This window comes from Antechinus flavipes, chromosome 4 (assembly GCF_016432865.1).
Source record: "Antechinus flavipes isolate AdamAnt ecotype Samford, QLD, Australia chromosome 4, AdamAnt_v2, whole genome shotgun sequence".
Taxonomy (NCBI): Eukaryota; Metazoa; Chordata; class Mammalia; order Dasyuromorphia; family Dasyuridae; genus Antechinus; species Antechinus flavipes.
The window spans coordinates 130,972,055-130,999,408 of NC_067401.1; the positions used below are offsets into that span (position 1 = coordinate 130,972,055).

Sequence of the window (27,354 nt, forward strand, 5' to 3'; positions counted from 1 at the left end):
AGGATGCATTTACTATTTCTGCCTTTCTGCATTTGAATTTGAGGTTTTTATGTCCTAATATGTGGTCAATTTTTGTATAGGTTCCATGAACTGCTGAGAAGAAAGTGTACTCCTTTCTGTCTCCATTTAGTTTTCTCCAAAGATCTATCATATCTAACTTTTCTAGTATTCTATTTGCCTCTTTGACTTCTTATTTATTTTGTGGTTTGATTTATCTAATTTTGAGAGTGCAAGGTTGAGATCTCCCACTATAATAGTTTTGCTGTCTATTTCTTCTTGCAGCTCTTTTAGTTTCTTTTTTAAGAATTTAGATGCTACACCACGTGGTGCATATATATTTAATATTGATATTGCTTCATTATCTATATTACCCTTTAGCAAGATATAGTGCTCATCCTTATCTCTTTTAATTAGATGAATTTTTGCTTTTGCTTGATCTGAGATCAGGATGGCTATCCCTGCTTTTTTGAGTTCACCTGAAGCATAGTAGATTCTGCTCCAGCCTTTTACCTTTACTCTGTATGTATCACCCTACTTCAAGTGTGTTTCCTGTAAACAACATATTGTAGGATTCTGGCTTTTAATCCAGTCTGCTAACCGCTTCCTCTTTATGAGGGAGTTTACCCCATTCACATTTATGGTTAAAATTACCAATTCTCTATTACTTGCCATCTTCTTAACCTCTGCTTATGCTTTTCTCCTTTCCTTCCCCGGTGGTCCCTCCCCAGTATTAAACTTGTGAGTGCCACTTGCTTCTCACAGCCCTCCCTTTTTAGTATCCCTTCCCCCACTTTAGAGTTCCCCCGCCTATCCTACCCCTTTTCCTCACAATTTCTATATTCCCTTCCATTTAGCTTACTCCTTCCCTTTTCACTTTTCCCTTCCCACTTTTCAATGAGGTAGGAGAAGTTTCACCATAAATAGAATATGTCTAATATTTTCCTTTTTTAGCCAATTCTGATAAGAGTAAAATACAGATTATGTTCATCCCCCTCCATTCTTTCTCTCAGATATAATAGGTTTCCTTTGCCTCTTCATGAGATGTAGCACCCCCATTTTACCCTTTTTCTGGTACAATTTCCTTTCCACATCTAGTTTCTAGAACAAATCGTACATGTGTTCTTTATATATCTTTATAGTATCACTATAGTTCCCAAGATTTCTTTTAACCTTTTTAGGTTTCTCTTGAGTTCTATATTTGGAGATCAGACTTTTTGTTTAGTTCCAGTTTTTTAATCAGAAATAGATGAAATTCACATATTTTGTTGAATGTCCATCTTCTTCCCTGAAAAAAAAATGCTCATTTTGGCTGGATAAGTTATTTTTGGCTGCAAGTTCCTTAGCCTTTTGGAATATCAGATTCCAGGCCCTTTGATCCTTTAATGTGGACACTGCTAGATCCTGGATAATCCTTATTGTGGCTCCTCTATATTTGATTGATTTTTTTCTAGCAGCTTGTAATATTTTTTCCTTGGTTTGGTTGTTCTGGAATTTAGCCACTATATTTCATGAAGTTTTGATTTTAGGGTCCCATTCAGTAGATGATCGATGAATTCTTTCAATGTCTATTTTACCCTCTGTTTCTATAACATCTGGGCAGTTCTCTTTGATAATTTCCTGGAAAATAGTGCCCAGGCTCTTTTTTTCATCATATTTTTCAGGGAGTCCAATAATTCTCAGATTGTCTCTCCTAGATCTATTTTCCAGGTTTTCCCAAGAAGGTACGTGACATTTTTCCACTGTTTCATTTTTTTTTTTTTTTTTTTTGGTTTTGCTTGACAGATTCTTGGTGTCTCCTCAAGTCATTCAATTCCATTTGTTCAATTATGATTTTCAATGAATTATTTTCTTCACTCACATTTTTATATCTTTTTCTCATTGTCCAACTAGGTTTTTAAGTGAGTTGTTTTGTTCTATGGAATTTTTTTCCATTTTGCCAATTTTATTTTTTAGAGAGTTATTTTATTTGTCCAATTCACTAATTCTGTTTTTCAGGGATTTGATTTCTTTATCCACTCTAACTTTAAATGAGTGGGATGACTTATCCAGACTCTTTTGCCAAGCTACCCTTTTCCTTTCCCCTTTTTCTTCTAGCTCTCTTGTGAGAGCCTTTTAAATTTCTTCTATGGGAGTCTTGTGTGTTGAGGACCAGATCTATCCCCTTTTGGGGATTCATCAGGAGACAGTCTGTTTTTAGTCTTCTCAGGGTTTAAAGTCTGCTCTCTATCCATATAGAAACTATCAATAGATAGAGTCCATTTTAATTTTTTGCTCATTTTGTCAAAGAAGAATCAAAGAAAACAAAATAGCAAAAAAACAAATGCAGTCTGCTTTTTTTTTTTTTTTTTTTTTTTGGTGGTGGGGGGGGGGGGGCGGGACTGGATGGTATTACTGAGTTTCCTCTACAGACTTGGGCACTACAACAATGAGGCACTAGCAGGACAGCAATGGTTGCGCTGCATCAATGTTCTGAGACTCTGAGACTCAGAGTGTGCTTAGACACTCTGGGTGAGTGTGGCCAGGTCCCGAGAAACCCTAGCTTTTGGGGGTTATAGTCTTTACCCCCTGTGTTTACAGCTCCTCTGCTGATCTCCTGGCTGCCAGGGTAAAGTATCCATAGTATGGTAAAGATCTCCCCACAGAAACAGCTGAGATCACACCTCACCCCCCTCAGTCAGCTCCATACTCTCACTGTTGCACCCTTGCTGCCTGCCTTCAGTCTGCGCCCAATCTAACCATCCCTACTCGCAAGCAAAAACAAACCTTTTCTGGTGAATTTCAAGGATATCTTCTGTTGGTGATTATTTGTGGGTTTTTTCAGTCATGCATTAATTCTGAGGCCTTGTTATGAAATAAATTCTGAGAGGAAAGATGGTGATTAAGTAGATGTGTGTGTCCTTTCCACCAGCTTGGCCGTAAGTACTGGAGAGGATCTTTGAATTTTGCCATCCATGGTCCTGCCTTGGTCTCTCTCTTAGTAAACTTACCTGGTAAATGCCTTGGGGACATGTCTAGCAAATGCAGGAAGCATTGGTTTCATCCCAAAAGATCTCATTCTCTCCAGAATCTGGTACTGGGAAGGGAAAAGGAAGGACAGCAGGGTCAGTTTCACCAGGCACCTCTTCTCTCAGTCCAGGAAGCCTCCTCTCCACTGCCCCATTACCTGCAGGGAAGATTGCTTATGGTGCCAGGAGGAGGATAGGGGGCCATCCCAGTTATGCAGGTGGCTCCCATGCCAGGAAGGCTGGCCCAGTGAAGTACTCATCTATCTCTGTCTCATTCAGGCCCAGGGTCAAGTACAACTGGATAAAAGAGAGATAACTATGATAACAAGCCTTCCTTTGATTGAAGCAGTCATCTTCATACAAATTTCATTTTATCCTCATAGTTCCATGTGATAAGACAGGGCAGGTATTATTATCCCCATTTGACTGAGAAGAAAACTGATGTCCCAATCTGAGTGGGGGGCGGAGAGGAGGGGAAATCATCTGCCTCCTAGTCTAGTATTTTTCTAAATATATCAGAATGCCTCTTCCTTGGCCCCTCCCAACATATTTAGATAATGAAGACAGCTACCAGGCCAAATTAGAATTAGACTCAAGTAGGATGGCAGGATGGAAGGGGACCCTGTGATGACCGCATATTTTAAAATCAGCTGTGAATCAGGAATTCAGGTTAAGGGAAAAATCCTTCATTTTTATTCTTTGCAGAGATGAAGGGGAAATGGCCATACAAAGTGACAGCAGTCGAGACAACTCTGGCCATCAGTGCCTCTGCCTCTCTCACTCCACCCACCAAATCCCCTCTACCTCATTTCCTATACAACACATCAAAACTTGCACAGAGAGTGGGCGGGGCCATTCTTTTTCCAAGATATATTAATAGAGTATTGTCCAATTGCTATTTAGCCTCACTAGTGCTTGGGACCTCAGTGCATCAACTCCAGCTTCAGTACATTACATCTCCCAATCTTTCCTATTACAGAGAAATAAACTGAGACCCAGGGAAGAGACGTAATTATCTTTTCTCCAAACAGAGAAGGGAAAAAAGAAAGGGGGAGAAAGAAAAGAAGAGAGAAAAAAGAAAGGAGGGAGTGAGAATGGAGAAAGTGAGAGGAGGATGGGGAAAGTGAGAGGAGGATGGAGAGAAGAGAGGAGCCTGAAAGAGGTAAGAGGAGGAAAGCAGTGAGAGGAGTAAGAGGAAGGAGGAGAGTATGAATGGAAAGGGAAAAGGGAGAAAGGAATAAGAGGGGAGAGGCCAGAAGATGAGGAAGAAGAGGAGGAAAAGGAGGAGGAGGAGGAGGAGGAGGAGGAGGAGGAGGAAGAGAAAAAGGAGAAGATGAGGAGGAGGAAGAGGAGGAAGAGAAGCAGGAAGAGGAGGAGGAGGAGGAGGAGGAAGGACCCTAGAAGGGAGGCAGTGAGAGGAGCACAGACAGAGGGGGGAGGAGGAGGGAGAGGAGGCTGCGGGAGGAGCCCCGGAAGAGGCTCCCAGGGCAGCCGAGATCTAAGCTCCCCTGTCTCGGCCCAGGCCGGACCCACCCTCCGCCACACCGCCTCCTGCCCGACGGCAGCCAGCGCCAGGTTGATGCCGTTCAGGGCCATCCAGTCGATCTCTCGCTCCCAGCGCTCCCAGCCCCACCACACGAAGGAGTAGCTCTGCGTGCAGACGTTCTGGTAATAGCGGTACCTGCACGGAGGGCGGGATGAGCCTCGGCCCGGGGATCTCCCTGCGGCCCCGCTGCCCCCGCGCCCCGTTACCTGTTGGGCGTGCTCTCGGTCCGCGGCTTGGGCACTGCGGGCAGAGGATCGGGCAGGCGAAGCTGGGCGCCTGACCAAGCCACGTGACAGCCGCAGAAGTCGCGCAGGTAGCGGTGTAGTCCGGCCGCGGCCGCCACGCCACTGGAGCCGGCCACCTGCACGGGGTTCTCGCCACCGCCGCCGCTCAGGCGAAACGTATCGGCGCCCGGGGTCGGCGCCAGGGAGCGATTCACGGACACCGAGAAGCCGGCAGCCGCCCGAGCGCCTAGCAGTCGCGACAGCAAGTCCCGCACGGCCTCCGCTTCGCGGGCCTCGTCCCCAACCATGTCGGCCCCTGTCCGGCTCAGGAGCAGGCAGGTGAGAAGGGCCGCGGTAGCCACTGCAGCCGCCATCACTCTCTCCTCCCGCGCCCAGGAGCCCAACTTTTAAGTTCCTCGACCAATCGCCTGAGGTTCTGGAGGGGGCGGTGCCACTGCTGCCCAATCAACAGTCTCCTTTCCCGAGCACGTGCCTTCCAGGGTGTTAAATGAACCGCTTGTGAGGCACGTGCCTTCAGCTACTGGGTCTTAACACTACTTAAACGTGGGTGCCGGCCTGCAGGAGAGCTGCTGTTTAACAAATTTTGCTTTGTCTGGTGGAGCTTCTATGGAGCACAATGACTAGTTAGAACTGGGGATTTGGGATCAGAAATACCTGAGTTGAAATTCTGCCTCAGAGGCTTTAACTAAGCTGCTTGTAACCCAAAATTGGCCCGAGGAACTAGGTTGTTCCAATACTCGCGGAGATCAGTGCAGAGAGAGGGAAGTGAGGTATAATTCTTCCAATCATGAGAAGTTAGCAGAAGTTGATGGCTACATATCCTGTTATTATTCAGTTCCCAATAATTAAGCTATTAAGAAAGAGGAGGTGCTGTTTGGATACAGAAAAATGGGATACTTATCACTCCATAGTTGCAAAGGAAGGAATGTGTCCTTACTTTCTAGATTAAAAGAGAATCCTCTTCCTTTAAAGATAAGATAAAGAGACAAGGCCGACTCCTTTGGGCTATCAAAGTTCTCCAAGCTCTCTCCAGCAATGCAAAAACTACTAGAAACAGAAGGCAGACTTCAGGAAACCAGTCCAGTGAAAACTGGTCCTCAGCTAAGTCAACACTGCAAAATGGCAAACATAGGACAAAATGAATTTTCAAGTCAAATCCTAGAAGTCAGAAATCAGTAAACATTAAATACCTACGGGGTGCTAGGAACTGGGGTAAAGCACTGAGGATACAAAGAAAAGCATAAGAGAATCCTTGACCTTAAGGAACTCACAATCTAATTAGGTATGAAGGAGACAACAAACAAGCTACATACTGTATAAATAGGAAGGAAGGAGAAGATACTTTGGAATTAAAAGGGTTTGGAGGAGGCTTCCTGTAGAAAAGGGTCTTGAAGGAAGTCAGATAGATCATAGTCTCATCAGAAGAGGGAGAAGAAGCAATGGGGTGAAAGACTGTCCGGAGTTTCTTGTTCCTGGAAAGGCTTCTTGCTGGACGATTGAGTATATGTTGGGAAAATGTAAGAAAACTGGATAGGAAGGAAGGGCTTTGAATGCCAAACAGATTTTTATATTTTCTTCTGGAGGATAGGGAACACCTGAGGTTTCTTGAGGGGGGGAGATGTGGACCTGTTTTTTAGGAAAATCCCTTTAGTGGTTGAATGGAGAATGATTTGGAGTAGGGAGATTTGAGATTGGCAGAACCACCAGTGTCTATTACGGTAATCTAGGCATAAGGTTAGGAAGGCCTGAATTCGAGTGGGAGCAGTGTCAGAGGAGAGAAGGGGAATAATATTCCAAAGATGTTGAAATCAACAGCCAGTTTGAATATAGGGAAACAGGAGCACAGGATGACTCCTAGGTTTTCAGCCTGAGGAGCTGGGAGGATGGTATTACCTTCTACAGTAATAGGGAAGGTAGGAGGTGGAGGAGGGGGGGTTTAGGAGGGAAAGATAAATGAATTTTCATTTAGACACATTGAATTTAAAATGCTTACTGGACATAGAGGTCAAGATATCTTGGGTGAGGCAGATAAGTAGTGCAGTGGGATAGAACACTGTCCCGGAGTCAGAAGGACCTGAGTTCAAATTTGATCTCAGGCATTTAATTGTATGACCTTGAGCAATCACTTACTCTGCTTCACATACACACAAAGTTAACTGAAGGGCAGTTGGAGATGCAAGATTGGAGTTCAGCAGAGAGGCAGGGGCAGAATAGGTAGATCTGAGAATCATCAGCATATGGAGATGGTGATTAAATCCATGGGAGATCACCAATGAGATCATCAAATGAAATGGTATAGAGGGAGAGGGTCCAGGACAGAACTCTGAGGGACAGCTATGGTTAGAAGACAATTCAGGTAATTTGCAAAGGGATCTATTCAGGGAGACAGAGAAGAAAGTGGTCAAATAGATAGTGATGTCCAAAAACCTAGAACAAGAGGAGAGAATAATCATCTTATTTTTGTTATGCTCAGCGTCTAACAGTGTGCCTTGCCCATAAGAAGGCCTTCAATAAATGCTTGTTAAATGCTATTAGAGCGTCTTTGGGGCTTTGTGAGGCACATCGAAGCAACTGACTGAGGGAGAAAATACTTCATGTGAGCTAGGGAAACCAGCTCTGTCCCTGATTTTCTTGTGGCCTTGGATACAATCCTTATCCTTTAGTGGCCTCGTCTCTGAAATTGGGACTAACAATAACATTTAAAATGGAAGAATTTACAGACTATGTAGACCAACCCCTTATTATATAGAGAAAGAAACTGAAGTCCTGAGATATTAAGGTGCATTGCCCAAAGTCAGGCATGGATTAAATTGTATAGCTAGAATTCACACACACACACAGATTTGAAAGTTTCCTTGCAATATCTAATCCAATCAGTATTGTGGATCCCCTCTACAATGTATCTGATAAACATCATCCAGCACTTTGCAGAGCTCTGAGATTACTTCCAATTTATCCTGTATATATCTCATTGATACATATTTGTTTATATGTTGTCTCCCTTCTTAGAATGTAATCTCCTTGAGGACTTAGTATTTTATTTTTTGAAAATATATGCAAAGATAGTTTCAACATTCACCTTCCTAAAACCTTGTGTTCCAATTTTTTCCCCTCCCTTCCCCTAGTCAACAAGCAATGCTATATAAATTAAACATGTGCAGTTCTTCTAACAGATTTTCATATTGTGCCTTGTTTATAGTAGTTGCATAATAAATGCTTGTTGACTTTACTTGGCTGTGGACTCATTAACTTCCATGGGTTCATCAAAAAAAAAAAAAAAAAAAAAAAGAATTTAGATCTTTTGGATGGGGTGGGTGAGGTCAGAGGTGGATTTTCCCAATATGTCCTGGCCAGGAGGAACAAACTGGAGGTGTCAGTGCAAGCCTACTGTCTGCTGAGTAAAGAAATTCTCATGCAGGTTAAGGACTGAGGATTTTGATGGAAATCACTCTACCCAGTCTTATTAGGGGCAAATCTTGCCCCTTTGATCAAACCACATGCTTCTGGAATGACTGGAGTAAGCCACACTCTTTAGACCAGGCTTCCCAAATTCTATAATCCCCCTCTTTCCCCTCCTCCTAGCCAATAATCTTATAGGCCCCTGACCTGCCTCTCACATAATAGCCCTCTGTCACATCTGCTCTTCCTTTGTATTAGCCCGATTTAAGAGACAGGAGTGGAAACAGGGACTTCAGTGTCTCTAGAGTAAAAACATAGAGTCTGCACAGGTTCCTCCCCTTCCTTCCATACCCCAGTCTCTGGGTCCTTAGCTTTCCCCTGAGGTCACTGAGATGACACTTTAGAACCATCTTAATGGTATACTTTTATGTACAACAGTACATGATTCCATTTGATTCTCCTAGCCCTACAAGCTAAAGTATGCAAGCATTATCCCCATTCTACAGATGAGGAAATGGATTCAAAGAAGTCATGGTCATTCTGTTATTAAAAAGCAAAGTTGGTAATGCATTATCGGTGGAATTGTTAATTGGTCCAACCATTCTGGAGAGCAATTTGAAACTATGCCCAAAACTTTGATCCAGCAATGTCTCTACTGGGTCTCTATCCTAAAGATCATAAAAGAGGGGAAAGAACCCATATGTACAAAAATGTCTTTTTGTACTGGCAACGAATTGGAAATTGAGTGAATGTTTATCATTTGGGGAATGATTAAATAATTTATGCTAGATGGATTTTTAAAAAATAATAGCTTTTCATTTTTTCAAATACATGCAAAGATAGTTTTTAATATTCACCTTTGCAAAACATTGTGTTCCAAGGCCCCTCCCCCAAGATAGCAAACAATCCAATATAGGTTACATATGTACAGTTCTTCTAAACACATTTCCATATTTGTCATTTCATGCAAGAAAAATTAGATCAAAAGAGAAAAGAAAAAAAAAGAAAGAAAAAAGTGGAAATAATATGCTTTGATCCACATTCAGTCTCCATAGTTCTCTCTTTGGATGCAGATGGCTCTTTCTACTTCCCTCAATATAAGTTCATATAAGTTCCAGGTTTTTCTGAAATCAGGTTGCTCATCATTTCTTTTTTCTTTCTTTCTTTCTTTTTTTTTTTTTTGATGAGGCAACTGCGGTTAAATAACTTGCCCAGGGTCCCAGAGCTAGGAAGTGTTAAGTGTCTGAGACCAGATTTGAACTCAGGTCCTGCTGACTTCAGGGCTGGGGCTCTCCACTCTACCAACTAGCTGCCTGCTCATCATTTCTTATAGAGCAATAATATTCCATTACATTCATATCCATAACTTATTCAGCCATTCTCCAGTTGATGGGCATCCACTCAGTTTCCAGTTCCTTTCTACTACAAAAAAGGCTGCCACAAACATCTTTGTACATATGGGTCCTTTTTCCTGATCTCTTTGGGATTTAAGCCCAGTAGTGGTACTTGCTTGATCAAAGAGTGTGTGATAGTTTTATAGCCCTTTGGGCACAGTTATGACATATGAACGTGAACAGAACCAAGAGAACATTATTCACAGCAACATGATCAACTGTGACGGACTTGACTTTTTTCAACAATGAAGTGATTCAAGGCAATTTTAATAGACTTGTGATGGAAAGTGCCTTCCACATCCACAGAGAGAATTATGGAGATTAAATATAGATTAAAGCATAGTGTAGTGCTTTCATCTTTTTTTGTTATTAGCTTTTTATTTCCTTGTGTTTTTTTCTCCTTTTGATCGTTTTTTTTTTTTTTTTTGCACATCATGACATATGTTAGAAGAATTGCACTTTTATTTTTTCCCTTCTCTGAGGCAATTGGGGTTGCCCAGGGTCACACAACTAGGAAGTGTTAAGTGTCTGAGGCCAGATTTAAACATAGTAGGTCCTCCTGACTTCAAGACCCGTGTTCTATCCACTGCGTCCCCCTAGCTGCCCCATTACACATGTTTAACCTATATAGGCTTGCTTGCTGTCCAGAGGAGGGGAGGGAGAAAAATTTGGAACACAAGGTTTTGCAAAGATGAATAATGAAAACTATCTTTGCATATATTTGGGAAATAAAACACTATTAAATAAAAAGGCCAAGTTGGGTATTAAACCCACATTTTTTGACTGTGAGCTTTGTTCACATCAACAACATCCTAACCCCCACAGCTCTGCTCCCTGAAAACAGATTCCACCCCCCTGCTCCTTTTGAAGGGCCTCCTTCCCAATCCCCACTTCAAAACTTCTCATTCTGCTCCCATCGCTCCATCTTTCTTGGGGGAAATAACATTTCTAAGTTTGACCACAAGAGGGCAGTGCAATTCTATCATACAAATTCAATTAGCTGGAACTGGCAGATCCCAGAGAGCTCGGGGAGCCTCCAGCCTGTAATACAGTGCGAGATGGCCAGTACAATTCTTTCCTCCTCTGACACAGGGCCTGAAATGCTGTCTGGCGTGCTCCGGGACAGCCAGAACTAGCAGGAGCCCCCAAAGTGTGCCCTGGGGAGAGTGGGAAAAGCCCTAGAGAAGAGTGTTGTAGCTGAGGAGCCGCTGGGTATCCCGATGTGACCCGGGGGGCTTTTCCCAGATTGCGGGGCAAGGGACTGGATTCTGCCTTGGGTTACTGTGGCACTGAGGAGGGCGGCCTTGGGCTATATGCACTGTGCTGCGGGGGTGGGGTACAAAAAGAGACCAGACAGCCCCTGACCTTACCTCTACTAAGGGAGATGGAGAGCAAATGTGTACAGGAACACTATGTCCAGGATAAGTAGGGAATTGGGAGGGGAGGGATAGAATTGAGAGGGGTTGAGAAAGCCAACAGGAGAATGGAGACCTGAGACAGAGTCCTTAGAGAGGAATTTGAGCCAGAGGTCTCCATCCCTGTTCACACTTCATTGTGCTGGTGAGAACCCACTGACCAAACACAGTACTAAAAGGTAAAGCCACTGGGACAGTAAAGGCAACGTAGCCAAGAGTGCCTGGAGCTTCAGCTGTCAAGTGGAGTTTACTTGACTTCCACCTCGGACTCCTGGGGGAGTGGGGAGAGGCTTTGGTGCAGCAGGCAAAATGAAGGCCCAGTCTTTCCCCCATCCGTGAGTGTGGGCCACTCGGGCCCTGCGTTCCTTCTCTTGGCTGCTCTTTTGCCTTCTGGAGAAAGAAATGCAAGGGCAAGGAGAGCAGGGAGCCGAGTAAGAGGGAGAGTATGACCTCCCTAATCCCTCCCTTCCGCCTGATATTGCCTAACAGTTTCCGAGATGGGGCTGAACTTTTACCCCTTAAGGGAGAATGGGGCAACAGAGCCCAAAATAGCCCGGCTGCCAGGCCTCCGGGGAATAGGGCCTCGGAGAAGGGGGAAGGAAGGGTTAGGGCCAAGTCCACAGACAAAATACTTCTCTTCCCACAAACCGTTTGGCTGGTCCTTGGCGGGCCCCCAGGGGTGGAGTTTGCAACACTGCCCTTGGCTCCTTGGAGAGGAAAGGTGCCAGAGAAATGTGAAATAAGGTGAGAATTTCATAAACTAAGCTCTGGCCAGGGTTGCTGCAGCTGCAGCTTTTGGTCAGACAGAATGAGAGCAATGATAAGGGGAATGGGTAGAAATGGATAGAAGCAGGAGAGTAGAAGCCAAGGTGACATGACCCAAGGGGATGAGATAGAAGACAGAGACTGAAGCAGGCTTCTGAGTGAAGCTAAACACTTTATTCAGTACAGACATGTTTGCAGAGGGCCTTTTGCACAGGGCTTCCCCTAAGGTGACTCCATTTTAAACAAACTCTACTGTAAGCACACAGCAAAGCTCATGTAAACAAGGTCCAGGATAAATAGGGGCACACCATGCACAAGGAATCGAGGCAGAATCACAGCAACCAAAACACAAGGAACCAAACTTCCCCTGATCCTCATTCTCTAGTTTCAGCCTCTTCAGCTCATGCATTTCTTTTCCCAGGGAAGGAGAACCATCCCCCGTCTTCTCTCCCAATCATCTTCCTTCAGAGGACATGTGCTCACATGTCCCAAACAAACTTAGACAATCTCTCTCTCACTGCCAGAGGGCGGGCAGTAGTCAGAGGAATTCCCTATATTGATTCATTTGTAAAGAGCAGGAGCGATCCATAGTAAGGACAGGGCTGGTCCACTCAGGGGGTGTGTGGGGACAGATGCCAATTTACCTATAGCTGTCATGGCTATTGGGGCCACCGTGCCAACACATGATTAAGGGCCACAAACCTGACAGCCCGATGTGGGTCAAGGTGAAGCGCATCCTCCAGAAATGCAGTTCACTGATCTCCAGTTAGTAACCTAGGTGGAGGTGAAGCTGCTCTTCCCTGGCACCACTTCCCATGCCCAACTCTAGCTATTTTTGAAAAATACGTTCAAGGGTGGGAAGGGGCAGGGACAAGAGCTAGAAAAACAAGCAAGATCCACCAGCCTCACAAAGAGAATCGTCGTGGGTGGCCATAGTCCATACCAAAACAGCATGATTGTGGAGGGAGGGATCAGAAACTTTGGGAGTCTCCTGTTCAGTTCCATATAGGATAAGTCTCAGTGAAAAATTATTTTCTGTTGTCCTTATTCCCCCCAAATCAGTAAAGAGATGGGGAACAGAGGAGTTGTGAAAGGCCTGGGGTGGAGGAGAGAAGGAGGAGGATATCAGCTAGGAGAGGGAAGTCCCAATGCGTTAAGAAGAAAACAAGAAACTCTTGCTCTGAGCAACTCCTCTGCACTTTGGACATATGGGAGGAATTAAAGAGTTATAAATCTCAAATAAATAACCCCCCCCTGCATGGGTTTTGGGTAAAGAGCAAGGAGTTCTTAATTCTAAGGCCAGACCACATCCTCCCTCTTTTTGCTCCAATTGAGCTCCAGATTTCAGCAAGACCCCCAAAGGTTCACAGTCAAAGGGAGGTACAAAATTTCACCTTCCCAGATCTGTTGTTGAGCTTAAGTTCTCCCTTCCTGAGGTGGGAGATTTGGGAATTCCTCCAATAATTCCTGCTAGAGCTGTAGGGCACACATATCAGAAGTAGGGAGTTATTGTTCCCCTTGTGTAACAAGGAGAAAAAATGGTGTCAATTCCCCAACCACTTGTTCCTGGTTGGTTCCAAATGTGAGAAGGATGAGTGAACCAAAGACTGGGGAAGAGAGGGAGAGGTCTTCCTCCTGACCTCTATAATGTCTAATGGGTAGGGGGTTGGGAAGGTGACCACTCTCTGGTCAGTGGCTACATCCGAATCGTGGCTGTGCTGCTCAAGCTCTTCACGGAATATAAAGCAGTAGGGATCAAGGACAGAATAGGGGAGCAATCACAGTCTACACGACTTCCACAGATGGCGAGGGAGGTCTGGTGGTAGCCAGGCCTTGGGGATCACAACACACACACAGACTGGAGATGAGCTAATCACCACAGTAGGGGACAGGGAGTTCTGGGACAGCCTGGATCACTGGTCACTCTTCAAACTTTCCTTCACGAATGTTGTCGAAGGAGAAAGGGAAGAACTGGAAGCCAGTACCACTGTAGAACTTATTCTGGAACTCAACCCTAAAAGGAGGACAGAGAATACAATTGATCACAGCCTGGCACCCCGCAGCTTGAGAGGAATGGTTTGCCTTTGGAGGGAGCATGCCCCCCGTCCCTGCAGCTTTTCAGGCAGAGGCTGGATAACCTTCTCTCAAAGATGCTCCAGTTAAGGGTTGAGTTAGGCCTGTTAAGGCCCCTTACAACTCAGATTTTTATTAAACCCCACCCCAGGGGGATCAGCCTTAATCTTATCACCAAGAAATCTTTCCCAGCTTCATGGTCTCACATCTAACTTCACTGGCCCTGGAACTTCCAAAGTCCCAAGGACCTCTAAGTTCTTGTGGAGGAATTGAGGAATTCAGAGAGCAAAAAACTAAGGCCTACCAGGAAGAAAGCATCCTGTCCAATGCCGTATGTGGTTAAAACCATGACTTGTGTCCAGTCATCCCACACTATGCTGCTTTTTCCTTGATTGTACCCCCTCTCTCTCACCTTTCTCAGGGACACACTGTTACTTGTCTGTATCCCAACATTTGTGGTTAATATTTTACACCTTAGTCTGATATTGCTGAGTGTTCTTGCCTTACCACTGGAGTCAACCATCTGGATCTTGGTTTCCTTATCTACAAAACAAGGGGGTGGGAAGGAGCAGGATTGAGCTAGAGTAGTTGTCAAATTCCAGGGCGGCTTGAACCAGATAAAAATGTAATTGGGAGATGTTTTACAAAATAAAAGAAATACCACAGATAATGTGAATTTGTTAGCAGTTTTCTAAGTCAAGATGCAGTCCCTAAAGCTGATACTACTGACCTAGATGCATTGTCAGGTTCATTTCTGACAGCTACAGTGCACCTAATTTAGCCTACACAATCCTTAAAGGCTGGATTTGTGTCCACAAAGTTCTTTTTGTATAGTTCCATATGTAAAAGATGCTTTAATAAAAGTTCTTTTTTTAAGGTGAAATGTTTCTCCTGAGATTAAAAAAAAAAAAATCCCTATTCATGTTTCTCTGACTCCCCCCCTCCCTACCTTTAGACTCAAACTAACTCACTTTCACCTGAAGCCTAACACTGTAGGCAGGACCCAGGAGCCTCTCCACATGTATTTAATTGCCTCTTGGAAGCCTCATGGAAGCTTTCCTGGGACAATTGTGTTTGGGGGAAGAGGGAGGCCTCCGCCTTCCGGAATAAAGGCAGGGACTGACCGATAACACATCTGAGCCACCGCAGGGGAGCACTCAACAAATGCTGCTGGAGAAGTGGTTTTTTTGGTAAAGTTACAAGGAGATTTTCTATTGAAATGTGACTATTCCCAGGAAATGGGGGAGGTGAGAAGGGGAAGTATTCTAAGAGCAATGGCAAAAACATTCTCAGACCACAAAAACATCTTGTGAGCAGGAATTCTTTTCTTGGGGACTGAGGGGAAAAACAGAACCTCAACTTGCTTCTCAAGCTGCTTGGCCTCTCTGTTCATGGCAGTGTCCCTGAGGCTAGTTTGAAACTCAAAGGGAGGTGGAGAAGGAGGCCTTTTCTTCTGTTACCAGAGTGATATGGAGGTTGTTTGTTGCTGCTCCTTATAAACTCTATCTTAAGAGTATGAGTCTGGACAACTGCCCAGTCACCAAACATCATCCAAATATGGAGAGAAAAGCTGTGATTCAGAGTGGGGAGAAAAAAAGGAGAAAGTCATGAGCAGCTTCTGAGGAATATTTTTCATCTGGGGCCTTCAGGAACTCGCAGGTTGGGTTTGGGGAATAACATTCAGGAGATAGAAGCTCATCTGAAGCCCATCAAACACAGGACTTCTTCAACCTCCAATCCTAACCTAGGGATTCCCACCCTGAAATCTCAGAAAATCGATGAGAAAATAAAGGTGGGTGAGGAGACAGAGGAAGGTGTCTCCTTGGCTGTACCTTCTCTGTGCCCCAAGACCCCTGTTACTAAGCTCCTAGGATAGGCCTCCCAAGTAATAGAGTACAATTGTCCATGTGACCGTAGGGGGGGGAGGCCCCCGCAACCTTTCCCCACATTCCACAAAGCTCTGCCAGGGTCCCAAGGTCCCAGCAAATCCCAGAGCTTTCCTACAAGCACCTTGGACTGAATTCCTCTTTGCTTGGTTAGGCATTGGACCAATCATATCACTGCCCTTGAGGGCAAACACCGATCTTCAGAAGGTGAACATGAACCCTGACTTAGCTGTAACACATGAGTGAAGCAGGGGCTGGCCATAATCTGTCTTCCCTTCCCCTACAGGCCTTCTTGCTATCGTCTTACCTATACAGAGGTACCATCTTTCATTTGGGAAATCAGCAAAGAGAAAAAAAATAATAATTTAGAAATTGTAGTATAAGAGGGAAAGAACCAGAATCTAAAAGGGCTGGACTACATAAAGCCCTCCTCCGTACATTGTGCTGAGAGGCGATGGAGCAGTAGTCCTGCTGGTGGTGCAGAAGAACCCCAACCCCAGCACTTAACCCCCACACCGGCTCACCCCCATGCTGGGCATGAGCTTGAAGGCAGCTATGTCTGTGTGTTGCAGTCCAATCCCAGGAAAAAAAAGGAGGCTGGATATCTAGTTTTATTTTTATACATTAGGGCTTCATTGGAATTAGGGAGCCTCCCTGACTAGGGCCTAAATCCTAACATCAAGAAGCTAGGAGGATATTTCCCTTAGCCCAGAAATCACAATGAGTATTTTAAAGGGAACCAGCTGCACCTGGGACCAGCCTGCCGTCACCTCCCTGCCCCACCACCCTGTGCCCCACAGCACAGAGCTGGAAAGCTTTCTCTCCTGTGAGGGAAACGTGCACTTCCTGAGAAAGAACAAACACAAAGTCCTCTGGGACTGGGCGGAGCAGGGCCATGGCTTGCTGCCTAGTCAGTTTTTCCACCAGCCAGGGACATGCTACAAATTGCTCTGTGGGGGCCTACCCTGACCATTCCCACCCCTCTAAATTGTTACCAGGGATTCCGAATGCAGGAGGACCTGAGGAAGTGCAATGTGTCTCCCTGAAGACTCTTCCCAGGCTTCAATCCTCAGTGTTTGCCAATAAATGTGACTCAGAAGGACGAACTGCACTTACTCAGAGGTCTATCTGGGACAGCACAAGAGATTGTTTGGTCTTGGGCAGCAGAATGATGGGGAACCCAACAAATACTCTCACTCATCCCACTTGAGACCCTAAGTGAAGTAGATGCGAGTATTAGCTCTAGCAAGTCCTCTAGCATTGTACTACTCGTTCTGGATGCTTAACACAAGAACCCATATGTATAGAAAATATCCTTCCCAGATTAAGCTGCAATATAGTTTCCCTCTTCTTCACTCTACTGTACCCCAAAAATCATGTTGGGAAATTGTTTCCTCATCTATACAATAGTCTCTTAGAGCCCAAGGCCATCACAGGCCTGCTTACTTCACAATAAATCAGTCTCAAATCTATTCCTCTTATCCATCAGCCAGAGGGTGTGTGGGAGGGTTAAGAGAGATGGAAGAGGAAAAGGGGGGTGAAAGAAATGCCCAAGATGAAAAAGGTTATTTAATGATCTTTCTGGAGAAAAAAGTCAGTTTAAGCCTCAGTACTCAGATTTCTCAATATTCCAATTTTTTCCAATGAAACACCAACTTCACAGGAGAGAATCATTTTGAATTTTGGCAGCTTAGAAAGTTAATGTCACATGTTTGCTAAGAGATGTGATAGCAGGCATGGGAGGCAAGGGGAAAGAAACCCCCCCCCCCCAAACTTAAGTTCAAGGGAAAGTAGTAGTCATGAAATATAAGAAAAGATGGCTCTCAGAAATAACCTCTTGGGCGTCTCAGACATTGTTCCACACCAGTACTAGCTCCCTATTGCCTAGTACAGGCTTTCCTGCAACTTCAGATTCCTGGCTCCTACCCCTTGAGAAATAATCCCAGATAGTGAACTTCATAGGACAGGGAATCAAAAATTATCTTTTTTTCCTCCAGTCACTGAACAGACCCAGAAATTGCATAATAAGAGTACTCCTGTGAGCCACAGGATATGAACAGCAAGTGGTACCAATATTGCCCGGTAGAACGTCAGGAGACATAGTAGGAATACCTCTACAGCCATATTCAGCAGAAACAGCTGTTCTTTGCCCCTTCCAAGATGTTTACAAGTCCAATTTCTTCCAGCAACCCTGTCTCAATTTGGGAGACTCCCAGGAATACCAAGAAGTTGAAATTTCATCCTGAAACACATCCAAGCTGAGGGGTAGAGTGCACCCATTCATGTGGAGTATAACAAGGGGACTCTCCAACCCAAGCACTGGAAATTTTTTGGAGAAGATAGTAAGTGATTGGGCAAGGTGAGAGAAAGGCGATAATTGGATTCTTAAGAACTATTGCAAAGAGAAGTTTTTGATTTTGCTTTTCTCTTCCCCTTATGTATCTACTAGCACTAAATGAAAGGCATTTAGGGGAAATCTAGACCTTAACACCACAGCAGGGCTTAGGATAGGAGGAGGGAATGCACAGAGGAAGAACAACAAAGATAGTTGAAAGAGTGCCTCTAAAGGCCTGGGGTTCAAATTTCAGCCACTTACTATCCTGTTCACATTGAGCAGAATAATGGCACTTGAGTCTTAAGTTTCCTCAAATGTAAAATGAGGTAAAAGATGATCTCTCTGGCTCATCCTAGTTCTAATCTAGAAAACCTACTGACATCCTCACTAGCTTTCCAATCATGTGCATGTCAATTCAACCCTGATGAATTCAATTTCAGAGCTGGCTGGCAAACTATCACTAGCTTAATAATTTAGTTATTAAAAAATTTATAAATACTTATCTTTAATGTCAGAAAATTCTGCTCCTCATTATCAAATAAGGGGTTCATTAAGATAAATCAAGCCACACTGATTACAGAAAATGTACAACACTTCCATGAGACAAAAACACACAGAGGGTACAGTTTTCAAATTAACCTAAAGCTCACAAAATACCATGCCCTGGCTCTGAGTAATGGGATTTATTTTCTCAATGAGTTGAAAATATTTGATTACATCTATCAAAGCTTGGAACTTTTCTCAGGCTTGTTCATAAAAGAGTATTCTAAAGAAAACTTGAAATCAAGTCCCTTAGCTGGACCCAGAATGAGCACAGTTCTGGCTGGAAGAGTTGACTACCATCTAAAACTCTACTCTACCCGGAACCAATTCTACTATACTAAAACAAAAGTAAGAATAATGCTACTAAAGCCAAGGAGAGTGGGCAAAGGAACTCCTCTTTCTCCTGGATTCACTAGGCAGAGGCACACTGCTCTGGCTCCTGACCCTGTGATGATTGAAACAAAGGAAGCAGCAGCTAGCCAGACATTTAAGCTAGAGTATGACAAGAGGAGGTGATTGCTCCTTGAATCAGGAGGCAAAAGAGACAGTGGAATGAATAGGAAAGGAAGGAAGCCAGGGAGGGTGAGAAAATGTGACTCATGCTGCTGTGAGTCACCACATGCTGATTACTCAGATGTTCCTTTCACATCAAGTACCTAAGGAAGTATGATGGGGAAGAGAACTGATAAGCTGAGAATGGGATATGTCTTTAAAAAATAATCCACCAACACAAAGTTTTCCAAGGGTCATTGTTGAAAAAAATTATCTTTGAATATGTTTTGAAAATAAAAATTCTTTAAAAAAATAATAAAATTAAATAATCCACCACTTTTGAAAGCTGTAGTTTTATTTCAAATGAAAGAGAGATGGGATGGGGACTGCAGAAGGATAGGAGTATGATGGAGGAGAAAAGAAAAAATGAAGTCAAAGCAGAAAAGGATGGGATTGCTGAAAAGACAGCAAATCAAACTTTTTTAAAGGAATGAGTGGACAAAGCAAATCAGCAAATTCATACCCCATAATTCTCTCTCAAGGCAGACATAAATAGCTGAATTATTATAAAACTATTTCAGTTACAGCCAAATCACATGAAAGGCAAAGCTAAGAGGATAGCACACCTATATAGAAGCAAAAAGGTCTCAGGCTAAGATTTTAAATTTTAATTCAAATACAGAAAGAACTGGAATTCTCTGGGGAGAGTCAGAGCCCAGATCTGAGACCCCATGTAATGTGAGTGTCAGAAGAGAGCTTAGAGGCCATTAATCCCCACATTCTCATTTCATGTAGAAGAAAGCTGTGGCCTAAGGAAGGGAAATGAGAGGTCTAAGATCACCCAGATAGTGGCAGATCTCTTGAATGACTCTTGCCTTTGGACAAGCACGCACAGGAGCTCCCATATTTCAGTAGAAGTTGGATCATTCTACTGAACAATGTTCTTTATGCACACAAAGGCTAACCAGATCTACCAAGAGTCAAAATGTTACAAGCTCCATTTTACAAAAACCAAACAAAATCAAACACAAAAACCCCCTTTCTTCCCAAAACCTGAAACCACATTAAAGCATACACAACAAGCAAAACTGCAGAGACCAAGATATTTCTGCAGTGTTTCCTCTCAATTTAACCCAAAGCTAATCCTTGCAAGGGAAATTCTTATATCTGCAGAAGAATATATTAAAAGAAAAAAGAGCCAGTCTATAGAGTAAAACTTAGAGAGCCAGTTACTTGTCAAAACCAAAAAAATCATTTATACCATGACTTGTATTTCCTTAGGATGCCAATAGTGAACATCTGACAAAAATCAGGCAAAATTCTTTCGAATAAGAATTTAGGGGTACTGGAAAAATACTGACAAGAATGGGTAACATGCTAATCTCCAAGGAAATTGCATTGGGCTAAAGGAAGACTGAGATGCTTTTTCAAAGTGGGTTCAGGATTTATTTTTGGTAGTTTTTCTGCCAAGCATTTCTAAATCATCTATGAAGAGGTGAAAATGAGTGTTTCCTCAAGATAGCCCAAGACCCCACCCTGAAGGAAGGAGAAAAATGTTTGAAAGTATATAACTGAGAGTTCAGAAGTTTTTCCTTCTTTATATGGATATGAATTTTCATCTCATGTTATCAGCAATAATGAGGTTTTCCCCACCTTCTCTGCAACCTTCCCCATCTCTTACCAATGCAGCCTCAGTGCATGGAGGAAGGCAGAAAGGCCCTCCATCACCAAGAGGATAGCAACAGTTAGCGTGGCAAATCCTGCAAAGACGAAGAAGAGGCCCAAGCCTCCTGCTAAACTCTCCACCTTTAGGCCAATATGGATGACCATGGTCCAGAGTACCTCAGACAGCTCTGGAAGAGGAAAAAAAGAATGAGTTGTCAGTGCATCAAGAGGCTCACAAAGAGGTAACAGCCTAGTTCTTTTTGCTTAGGGCCCTATATTTATTCTTGCAGGCTTCCCACTATCCTAGTTCCCATAGGATCTGGAGCATGTTAACAGAGCAAAACTGTGTTGAAAACAAGAGTTGCTGACCCCTCCCTGCATTTTGCCCGGGATACTTTTTTTCCTTCACCCAAAGCCTCAGGCTTTTTATAACTGATCAACTGGGGAATTATGTTTATAATAGCCTGCCTGGGGGATCAGGGTTGTTTAGCAGTATCTCATCGTGGAAGGATACTCACGTGCATGAGCAAGGCTGAGGGCCCAGAGCCGAAGGTAGGACGCTGTGTTAGAGATGCAGCCCAGGCAATATTCAATGGTGTGGATGGCTTGATGCACCATGGTGTCACCAAAGTCGAACTGTTTGGGATAAAAGGAAGCAGGGAGAACACAATGAGATCACAGCACAAAAGAGCAGTAGGCATTAAAGGAATCCTTGGCAATGTGACCTGAGTAAAGTCACTAAGTGTTGGCTGCAGTTCTCATAACTGGACACTCACCTCTGGAGCAGATATAAGTAAGTGATGTTAAACCTACCTCTTAATTTCCATTATGGTTTCCCCTAAAAGTTACCTAGATTAACCTAGTTTCTCTCTCTAACTTAATCTGAATCTTATTCTTTCAACACTCCATTAATTATACATCTTTTTAACCTAACAGAATATAAGTTCGAAGGCAAGAATTGTATTAGCTTTCATTCCAAGCACAGGACCCTGCTCTGGGGATGCTCAATAAAACCCTCTTGATAGACAACTTTGCCATAAACATTTCATGCCACAAAGATTCCAGAAAAAAGACCTGAAGCCTTTTGTCTGAGGTATTAACATTTCTTGCTTGCTTTAATTTTGAGATGGCACCAAGAGACTGTTTTTATACTTAGGTGATTAATTATCAGCTATTTCTGCTCAGGGCAGAGGAGAAAAAATTTAACTGGAGGGAATCCTGTATATCCTCTAGGGCAAGACAACCTCTTCATTCTTTGTGACTTCTGAATGAATATTGAGAATTTATTTTGTAAAATTTTATCTGGGTACTAGTTTGGGCCAAACATGACATTCCCTTTTACCCCTTCCACTGTCATTTTTTTCCCAGCCAATTTCCTTGCAATCACCCAAAGTCATTTTCGAGACAATGGAAGAGGGTCAGGAATCAGAAATTGACTTTGGACAAGCTCCCAGAGATCATAAGGTTGGCACTCCAAGTTAGACGTATATAATGGCCTTTAGAAGACCAGCACGCTCATTACTCATTCCCCACTAACACAGGTGGAGTGCCAAAGTAAGTCATGTAAAGAACTATTGGAGTGTGAGATCTCTAGTCTCCTAAAACAGCCACTTTCTCCCAGACCAAGAGACTGGGAAAGAAAACTTCCCATAGCTTATAGGATAAAATTTCACAAACACAACAAACACTCAGATCAGCACCACTGGGCAAAAGCAGGACCACATAGGCCTCCAAGAGCGCGCTTACCATTTCCCCCACCCCCTGCTCAAAGTCAGAGCCTAAGAAAAGAGTTGTGGGAAAAGTGCGGCCTATATTCTATTGCAATTTATTTCTTTCAATGTGAGTATGACCCCACCCCAAGGGGCATCAGACATTCATGTGGAATGACAAATGAGGACTGTCCATGCATATGAGGCCGGCTCAGTGAGTTAACTCTGTGAAGGCAAACTCAGTTCTGTTATGTCCCAAGGGGGCAAGCCCTGCCCTGATACATCCCAGGACAAAGTTCATCTGATGAAAACACACTTTATTTTGCCCTTGGACTATAATACATATTGGTGTGTTTCTGAGCTTTTCCCCAAAATAGTTTTCTTAAATTGTTTTAGCTATTCTAAAATTTAAAAAAACTGACAACTCTAATGAATGGTAAGGAACCCAAAACAGTTTTCTAGCTCCTCCAAAGTCACATGTCCTACACCTCTGTGAAGTTCAGTATTTTAAAATAAGATTCACTAATGAAGATAATTCCTCTGCCTTGGCCCTTTAGGAACTGCCTCTTCTCTCACAATTACTCTGAAAAGGGAAGAGGACGTACTAACACCAACTCCTCTACTATAGATTAGATGGGCAATGCTCATAGGTTGAGAGGACAGTGGGCTACACCTTCAAATATTTCTTCAATTAATTATTCATACCTATTCCTAAAACATATAATTGTCAAAAATATTCTCAGTAGAATATTGAACAGTGCCACACAGTGTAACTGGGTTTTTGCCAAAGTGAAATAGGGAAAATGCACGCAGAAATAAGTTGTTTTTTTTTTTTTTGACTTGGCCAGATAATTCTCATTTATCTCGATTTGGTTGGAGAGACCCAATTTTGTGGGTACTTAATAAATATTAAATGTTATAATTACTTAACCATCTCAAGGAAGCTGGCCCTGAATATAAACTAGGAGGTTAAAGATTTTATAAAAGGTAACTGGTTCTCCTAAGATAGCAAATTCTATGTAACAACAACAAATAAAGAAATCTACACATGAATTTTTATGCTTAGTGAGTTGGGGATTTACAACCAAAATTGAAAGAAGCCCAGAAAAATGTTACCCAAGTTGCTGGTATTACATGCAAAAGAATGACCAAAACACACACACACACACACACACACACACACACACACACACACACACACACACACACCCCAAGTAGGAAAAACCCAGAGAAGATTGACCAAAGATGTGTTATAGACCGCTTGAAGCTAGAAATAAGACCATGCAGTCCTTAGGAAGAGAAAATACTTCCTGGTCTTGCTCTTACCCACTATCCACCCAGGAAAAACTGAGAAGTGAGGGTGGGAAAAATAGGAAATCAAAGTTTTTGGATTTTGCTATTTTAAGGAAAATTTCTGGAGAAAAGGCAAATGGAAGAAATTTGAGGTCCTTAAAACACACACACACACACACACACACACACACACACACACACACACACTCTTACACTTACTTTTCTGAACCATTAAAGTGAATTACTGTTAAGCTATATTGCCCTTCTGATCCATAGGCTATTTGAGAATTTTGCCAATTTTCTTTTGTCTTTACCAAAAAAATCTGAGTATCTTTGGTATAATAGTGGACCCCTCTTCCATAGAGAATCTAGTTACAAGGAATGTAGTCAGACAATCTGAGGGGAGAAGCCTCCTCTCAAGTTTTGGTATTTCAGCTTGTGTCACAGAGGACAAAACTTACTCCGGACTGAGATTCAGAAATATTAATTAAGAACATATTGGGATTTTGCCAAGTTGAATGAAAGCAACAAAAGGCTGGCTATATCTAAGATGGGGGGGAAATGGTAGAAATGGCTCATAAGCGCTTGGTGGCAAGGAGAAAACACAGTTATTCCTAGTAACATAGGAACCATAACATCACAAGAGAGGAAGACAGAAGTCAATGTGATTTAGCCCCCAATGCAATAACCTCAAGAATGCCAACTCAGACATCACTTGCAATTTTTTCAAAAGCCATTCTCAGTTGACCTGTAGAGGTACTGGATCAGCAAAGTCAAAGGAAACAGAAAGACAGAGGTGAATGACATGAGATGCAGTTAATGCAGATGAGCTAACTGTTAAGAACACATTTTATGAAGTGTTAGACATGGTCATGAGATGCAGGTTGCAAGGGTTATGTATATGCAACAAGGTCAGGAGAATGATCACAAGGATGGGAAGAGATAGACATGAATGCAAAGCCAGCTTTAGTCTTACCACTTCATCCTCGGAAGGCTTGAAAACACAAATTTACACTTAGTGTGAGGCTATACCAAATATATGATTACAAGTATTGAGCACATGATTAATTAATCTTTTCTTGGTTAGACAATGCTAAATGCTATTAATGTACTAGAGGCCTCTCCTCAGAATACAGGGAATGTATAAGTAGCAGATTTTTAAAATAATAGTTTTTTTTTTAATGTGCTTCGATCCTTTTCAAAAAAAAAATTTTTTTTTAATCCAATACTCAGATACATGATGAAAGTGGCTGGTAGGTTAAAAACCTGAGATTCAGCCAGGTGGTGGTTACTCTCAGCACTTATCAACTTTAAAAAGGACAGTAAGAATAGATGAGCCATTGCCATTAACAATTCTGACAAATTTTGCTGTCAGGTGTTGGAGACTGACAATGACTATGTAGGTAGTTCCCGGCCTGATCAAATGACTTTTCAGTTTCCCTACAGGAAGGAGAAAAATCACTTCGACAACAGCTTGCAGCCAGAGTATCTGAAATAAGAGCACTGAGGCCAGGACAAAGTCTAAAAGAATGCCCCCATTTTCTGGGTGGGTGGTCTTCCCCCCAAATGTAAAGGAACAGGATCATCAAAGTCAACAGGAACAGTATAAAACAGAGTAATAGCTTTGATTTTACTGATACCAAATAATTTGCACAGTCCTTAGGATGGCAGAGGCAGGAAGAAATGCATGGTCCTTGGACTAACAGCAGCATGTGCTACTAATATCAAGAATTCAGGAGCCAGGCCAAGCTCTGCCTTCAGTATAAAGAACAATGGGGCTTGCATGGAGTAGACTACCAATAACATGAAGCCTCAAGAAGTTGAACATAAGAACCCAGACTGCCAGAGGTTTTGTAAGCAGTACTTGGTGTCTGGGAACAGCAGCCCATCAGAAAATGTTGTGTAACTCAAGAGTTCAGAAGGCAAGCTGAATTTTTAGAAGACCAAGAGAGAACAAGATCTCTTAGGTATCCAAAGTAGAGTGAGAAGAATCTCACACCATTGTCTTGCGGGGCCTAAAGGCCAAGATTTATGATCTTACCTCATCTGCGTCCTCTGAATGGGTGGAGAGTTGGTCATGCTGAATAATCTCAGCATCCTCCTCAGTCGGTCCGTTGCCCACCCTGATCCCACCAAAGTTGTGAGTTCCCTACACAGATGAACAGAAAGAGTAGAATTGCCTGGACTTTAATGTGACATTCAGTGAGTGGGGAAAGGGCGATGGTTAGTGCATACAAACCTCAGCAAAGTTTCACATTCTTACAACACACACCAAACTAAACAAACAAATAAATAAATAAATAAATGCCACTTTTTTCTTTTAAAGAAAAGTGAAAATACAAAACATCCGATCCCCATGCCCCTCTGCAATCTCCAATCCAACTTAAATTTATAGCTTCATCCTGTTCTTGAAGAAATGTGTAATTCTGCCTGCTGCATCTGAAAAAAACAAACCTCATCACAATCAATACTCATCAAGAAGCCTGTTTGAATGAAATGCTTAATATAAACAGATCAGAGTCACAAATTAAACTTTAAGAAGTTTTGTTTTTGCAGCACTGAAGATGATATCTCATACAAGTTAGGTGGCTTTAAACAATTCTCTGAATTGATATTACAGAGCAAAGAGAAAAGGTCAGCCCCTATCAGGGCAAAAGATATGCTCATTCCACACATATCTTTTGCTAGAAGAATATATAGCAGCTTAAAAATAAATAAATAAATAAAAGATCCTCTTTCCTTAAATGGAGGATTCTGGAGCGGTAGAACAATTCCTTTTATAGACATCTGGTCAGATTCTGTGCTCCTCCACATATAGCAACAGCACAGAAATAGCTCAAGGCTAACAATTCTTAAACCAATTTGATTAAAAAGTACTCAGATTTAGAGAGGCAGGAGATGTGCAAGATAATAAAGCAGGGGCAGAATTAGAATTATACCTGATTACAGGCCCCCAACATTTAGCTTCAATATGCTGTAGTTAAAGTGGCCGAACTTAAGATTTATTTTCCAGCAAACCCTTCCATCTCTTGTACACAGTACATGTTAGAAGGGCTGCACTCTGTTCAGAAGACACTTCAGCTATACTAAGTAAGCATGATGCAGGCAGGCTGGGTTATTTCTTCTCAGATTCTCTCTCTGGGCTGTACCTTTCAGTATGTAGCTCATACCACAACTTTCTGACCAGTATTTAAGAGTAATCCTCAGCTTTAGCATTGTTTCAAGCTCTAGGATGTACTCCTGAATGTGGTGCCTAAGGTCTCAAAAAGATACATATCCCAGAGGATGGCAGTGCAACAAAGGTGAAGGGAGAAAATGTGATTTCATCTGGCACACAACTTTAGTTGCTGACTAGAGGGGGAAGGGGGGAAGATGGTAAGATAGGGGCAGCAGAGGAGAGGAACACATGGGAAGGGTGGGACTCATTAAAGAGGAATGCAGATTCTGAAGGTTTTCATGAACCTGCAGATAAAATAAAATCATTCAGACGGGACATTCCAGAACAGACAGTGACAAGCCTCTTTAGAACAGAGGAGAAAAAACACTATGAGAAAGGTATGGGGGACACACATACAACTCGTAAGGATAA

The 27,354-nt window shown here is 42.9% G+C and overlaps 2 protein-coding genes across 9 annotated transcripts in view; both read right to left on the reverse strand.

Moving 5' to 3' along the window:
- Positions 1–1,211: 1,211 nt before the first annotated feature.
- Positions 1,212–11,834, reverse strand: LOC127560115 (alpha-N-acetylglucosaminidase-like). The gene is given in 5 exon segments (XM_051994423.1): positions 1,212–3,073; positions 3,164–3,227; positions 3,229–3,302; positions 4,539–4,686; positions 4,758–11,834. Coding segments are annotated over 5 exon segments (768 nt in total). The 5' UTR covers positions 5,150–11,834; the 3' UTR covers positions 1,212–2,983.
- Positions 11,835–11,921: 87 nt separating this feature from the next.
- The window catches only part of ATP6V0A1 (ATPase H+ transporting V0 subunit a1), a 62,802-nt gene continuing 47,369 nt past the window's right edge, over positions 11,922–27,354 (reverse strand). For 5 of the 8 annotated variants that reach the window (XM_051994402.1, XM_051994404.1, XM_051994401.1 and 2 more), the window contains 5 exons: positions 25,807–25,914; positions 24,742–24,759; positions 21,282–21,399; positions 20,780–20,951; positions 11,922–13,783 (listed from right to left, as the gene is read on the reverse strand). In XM_051994402.1, coding sequence (XP_051850362.1) covers positions 13,690–13,783; positions 20,780–20,951; positions 21,282–21,399; positions 24,742–24,759; positions 25,807–25,914 — 510 coding nt within the window. In that variant the 3' untranslated portion in view covers positions 11,922–13,689. The remainder of the gene's footprint in view (positions 13,784–20,779; positions 20,952–21,281; positions 21,400–24,741; positions 24,760–25,806; positions 25,915–27,354) is intronic. The other 3 variants (XM_051994403.1, XM_051994409.1, XM_051994407.1) reach the window with 1 other exon arrangement.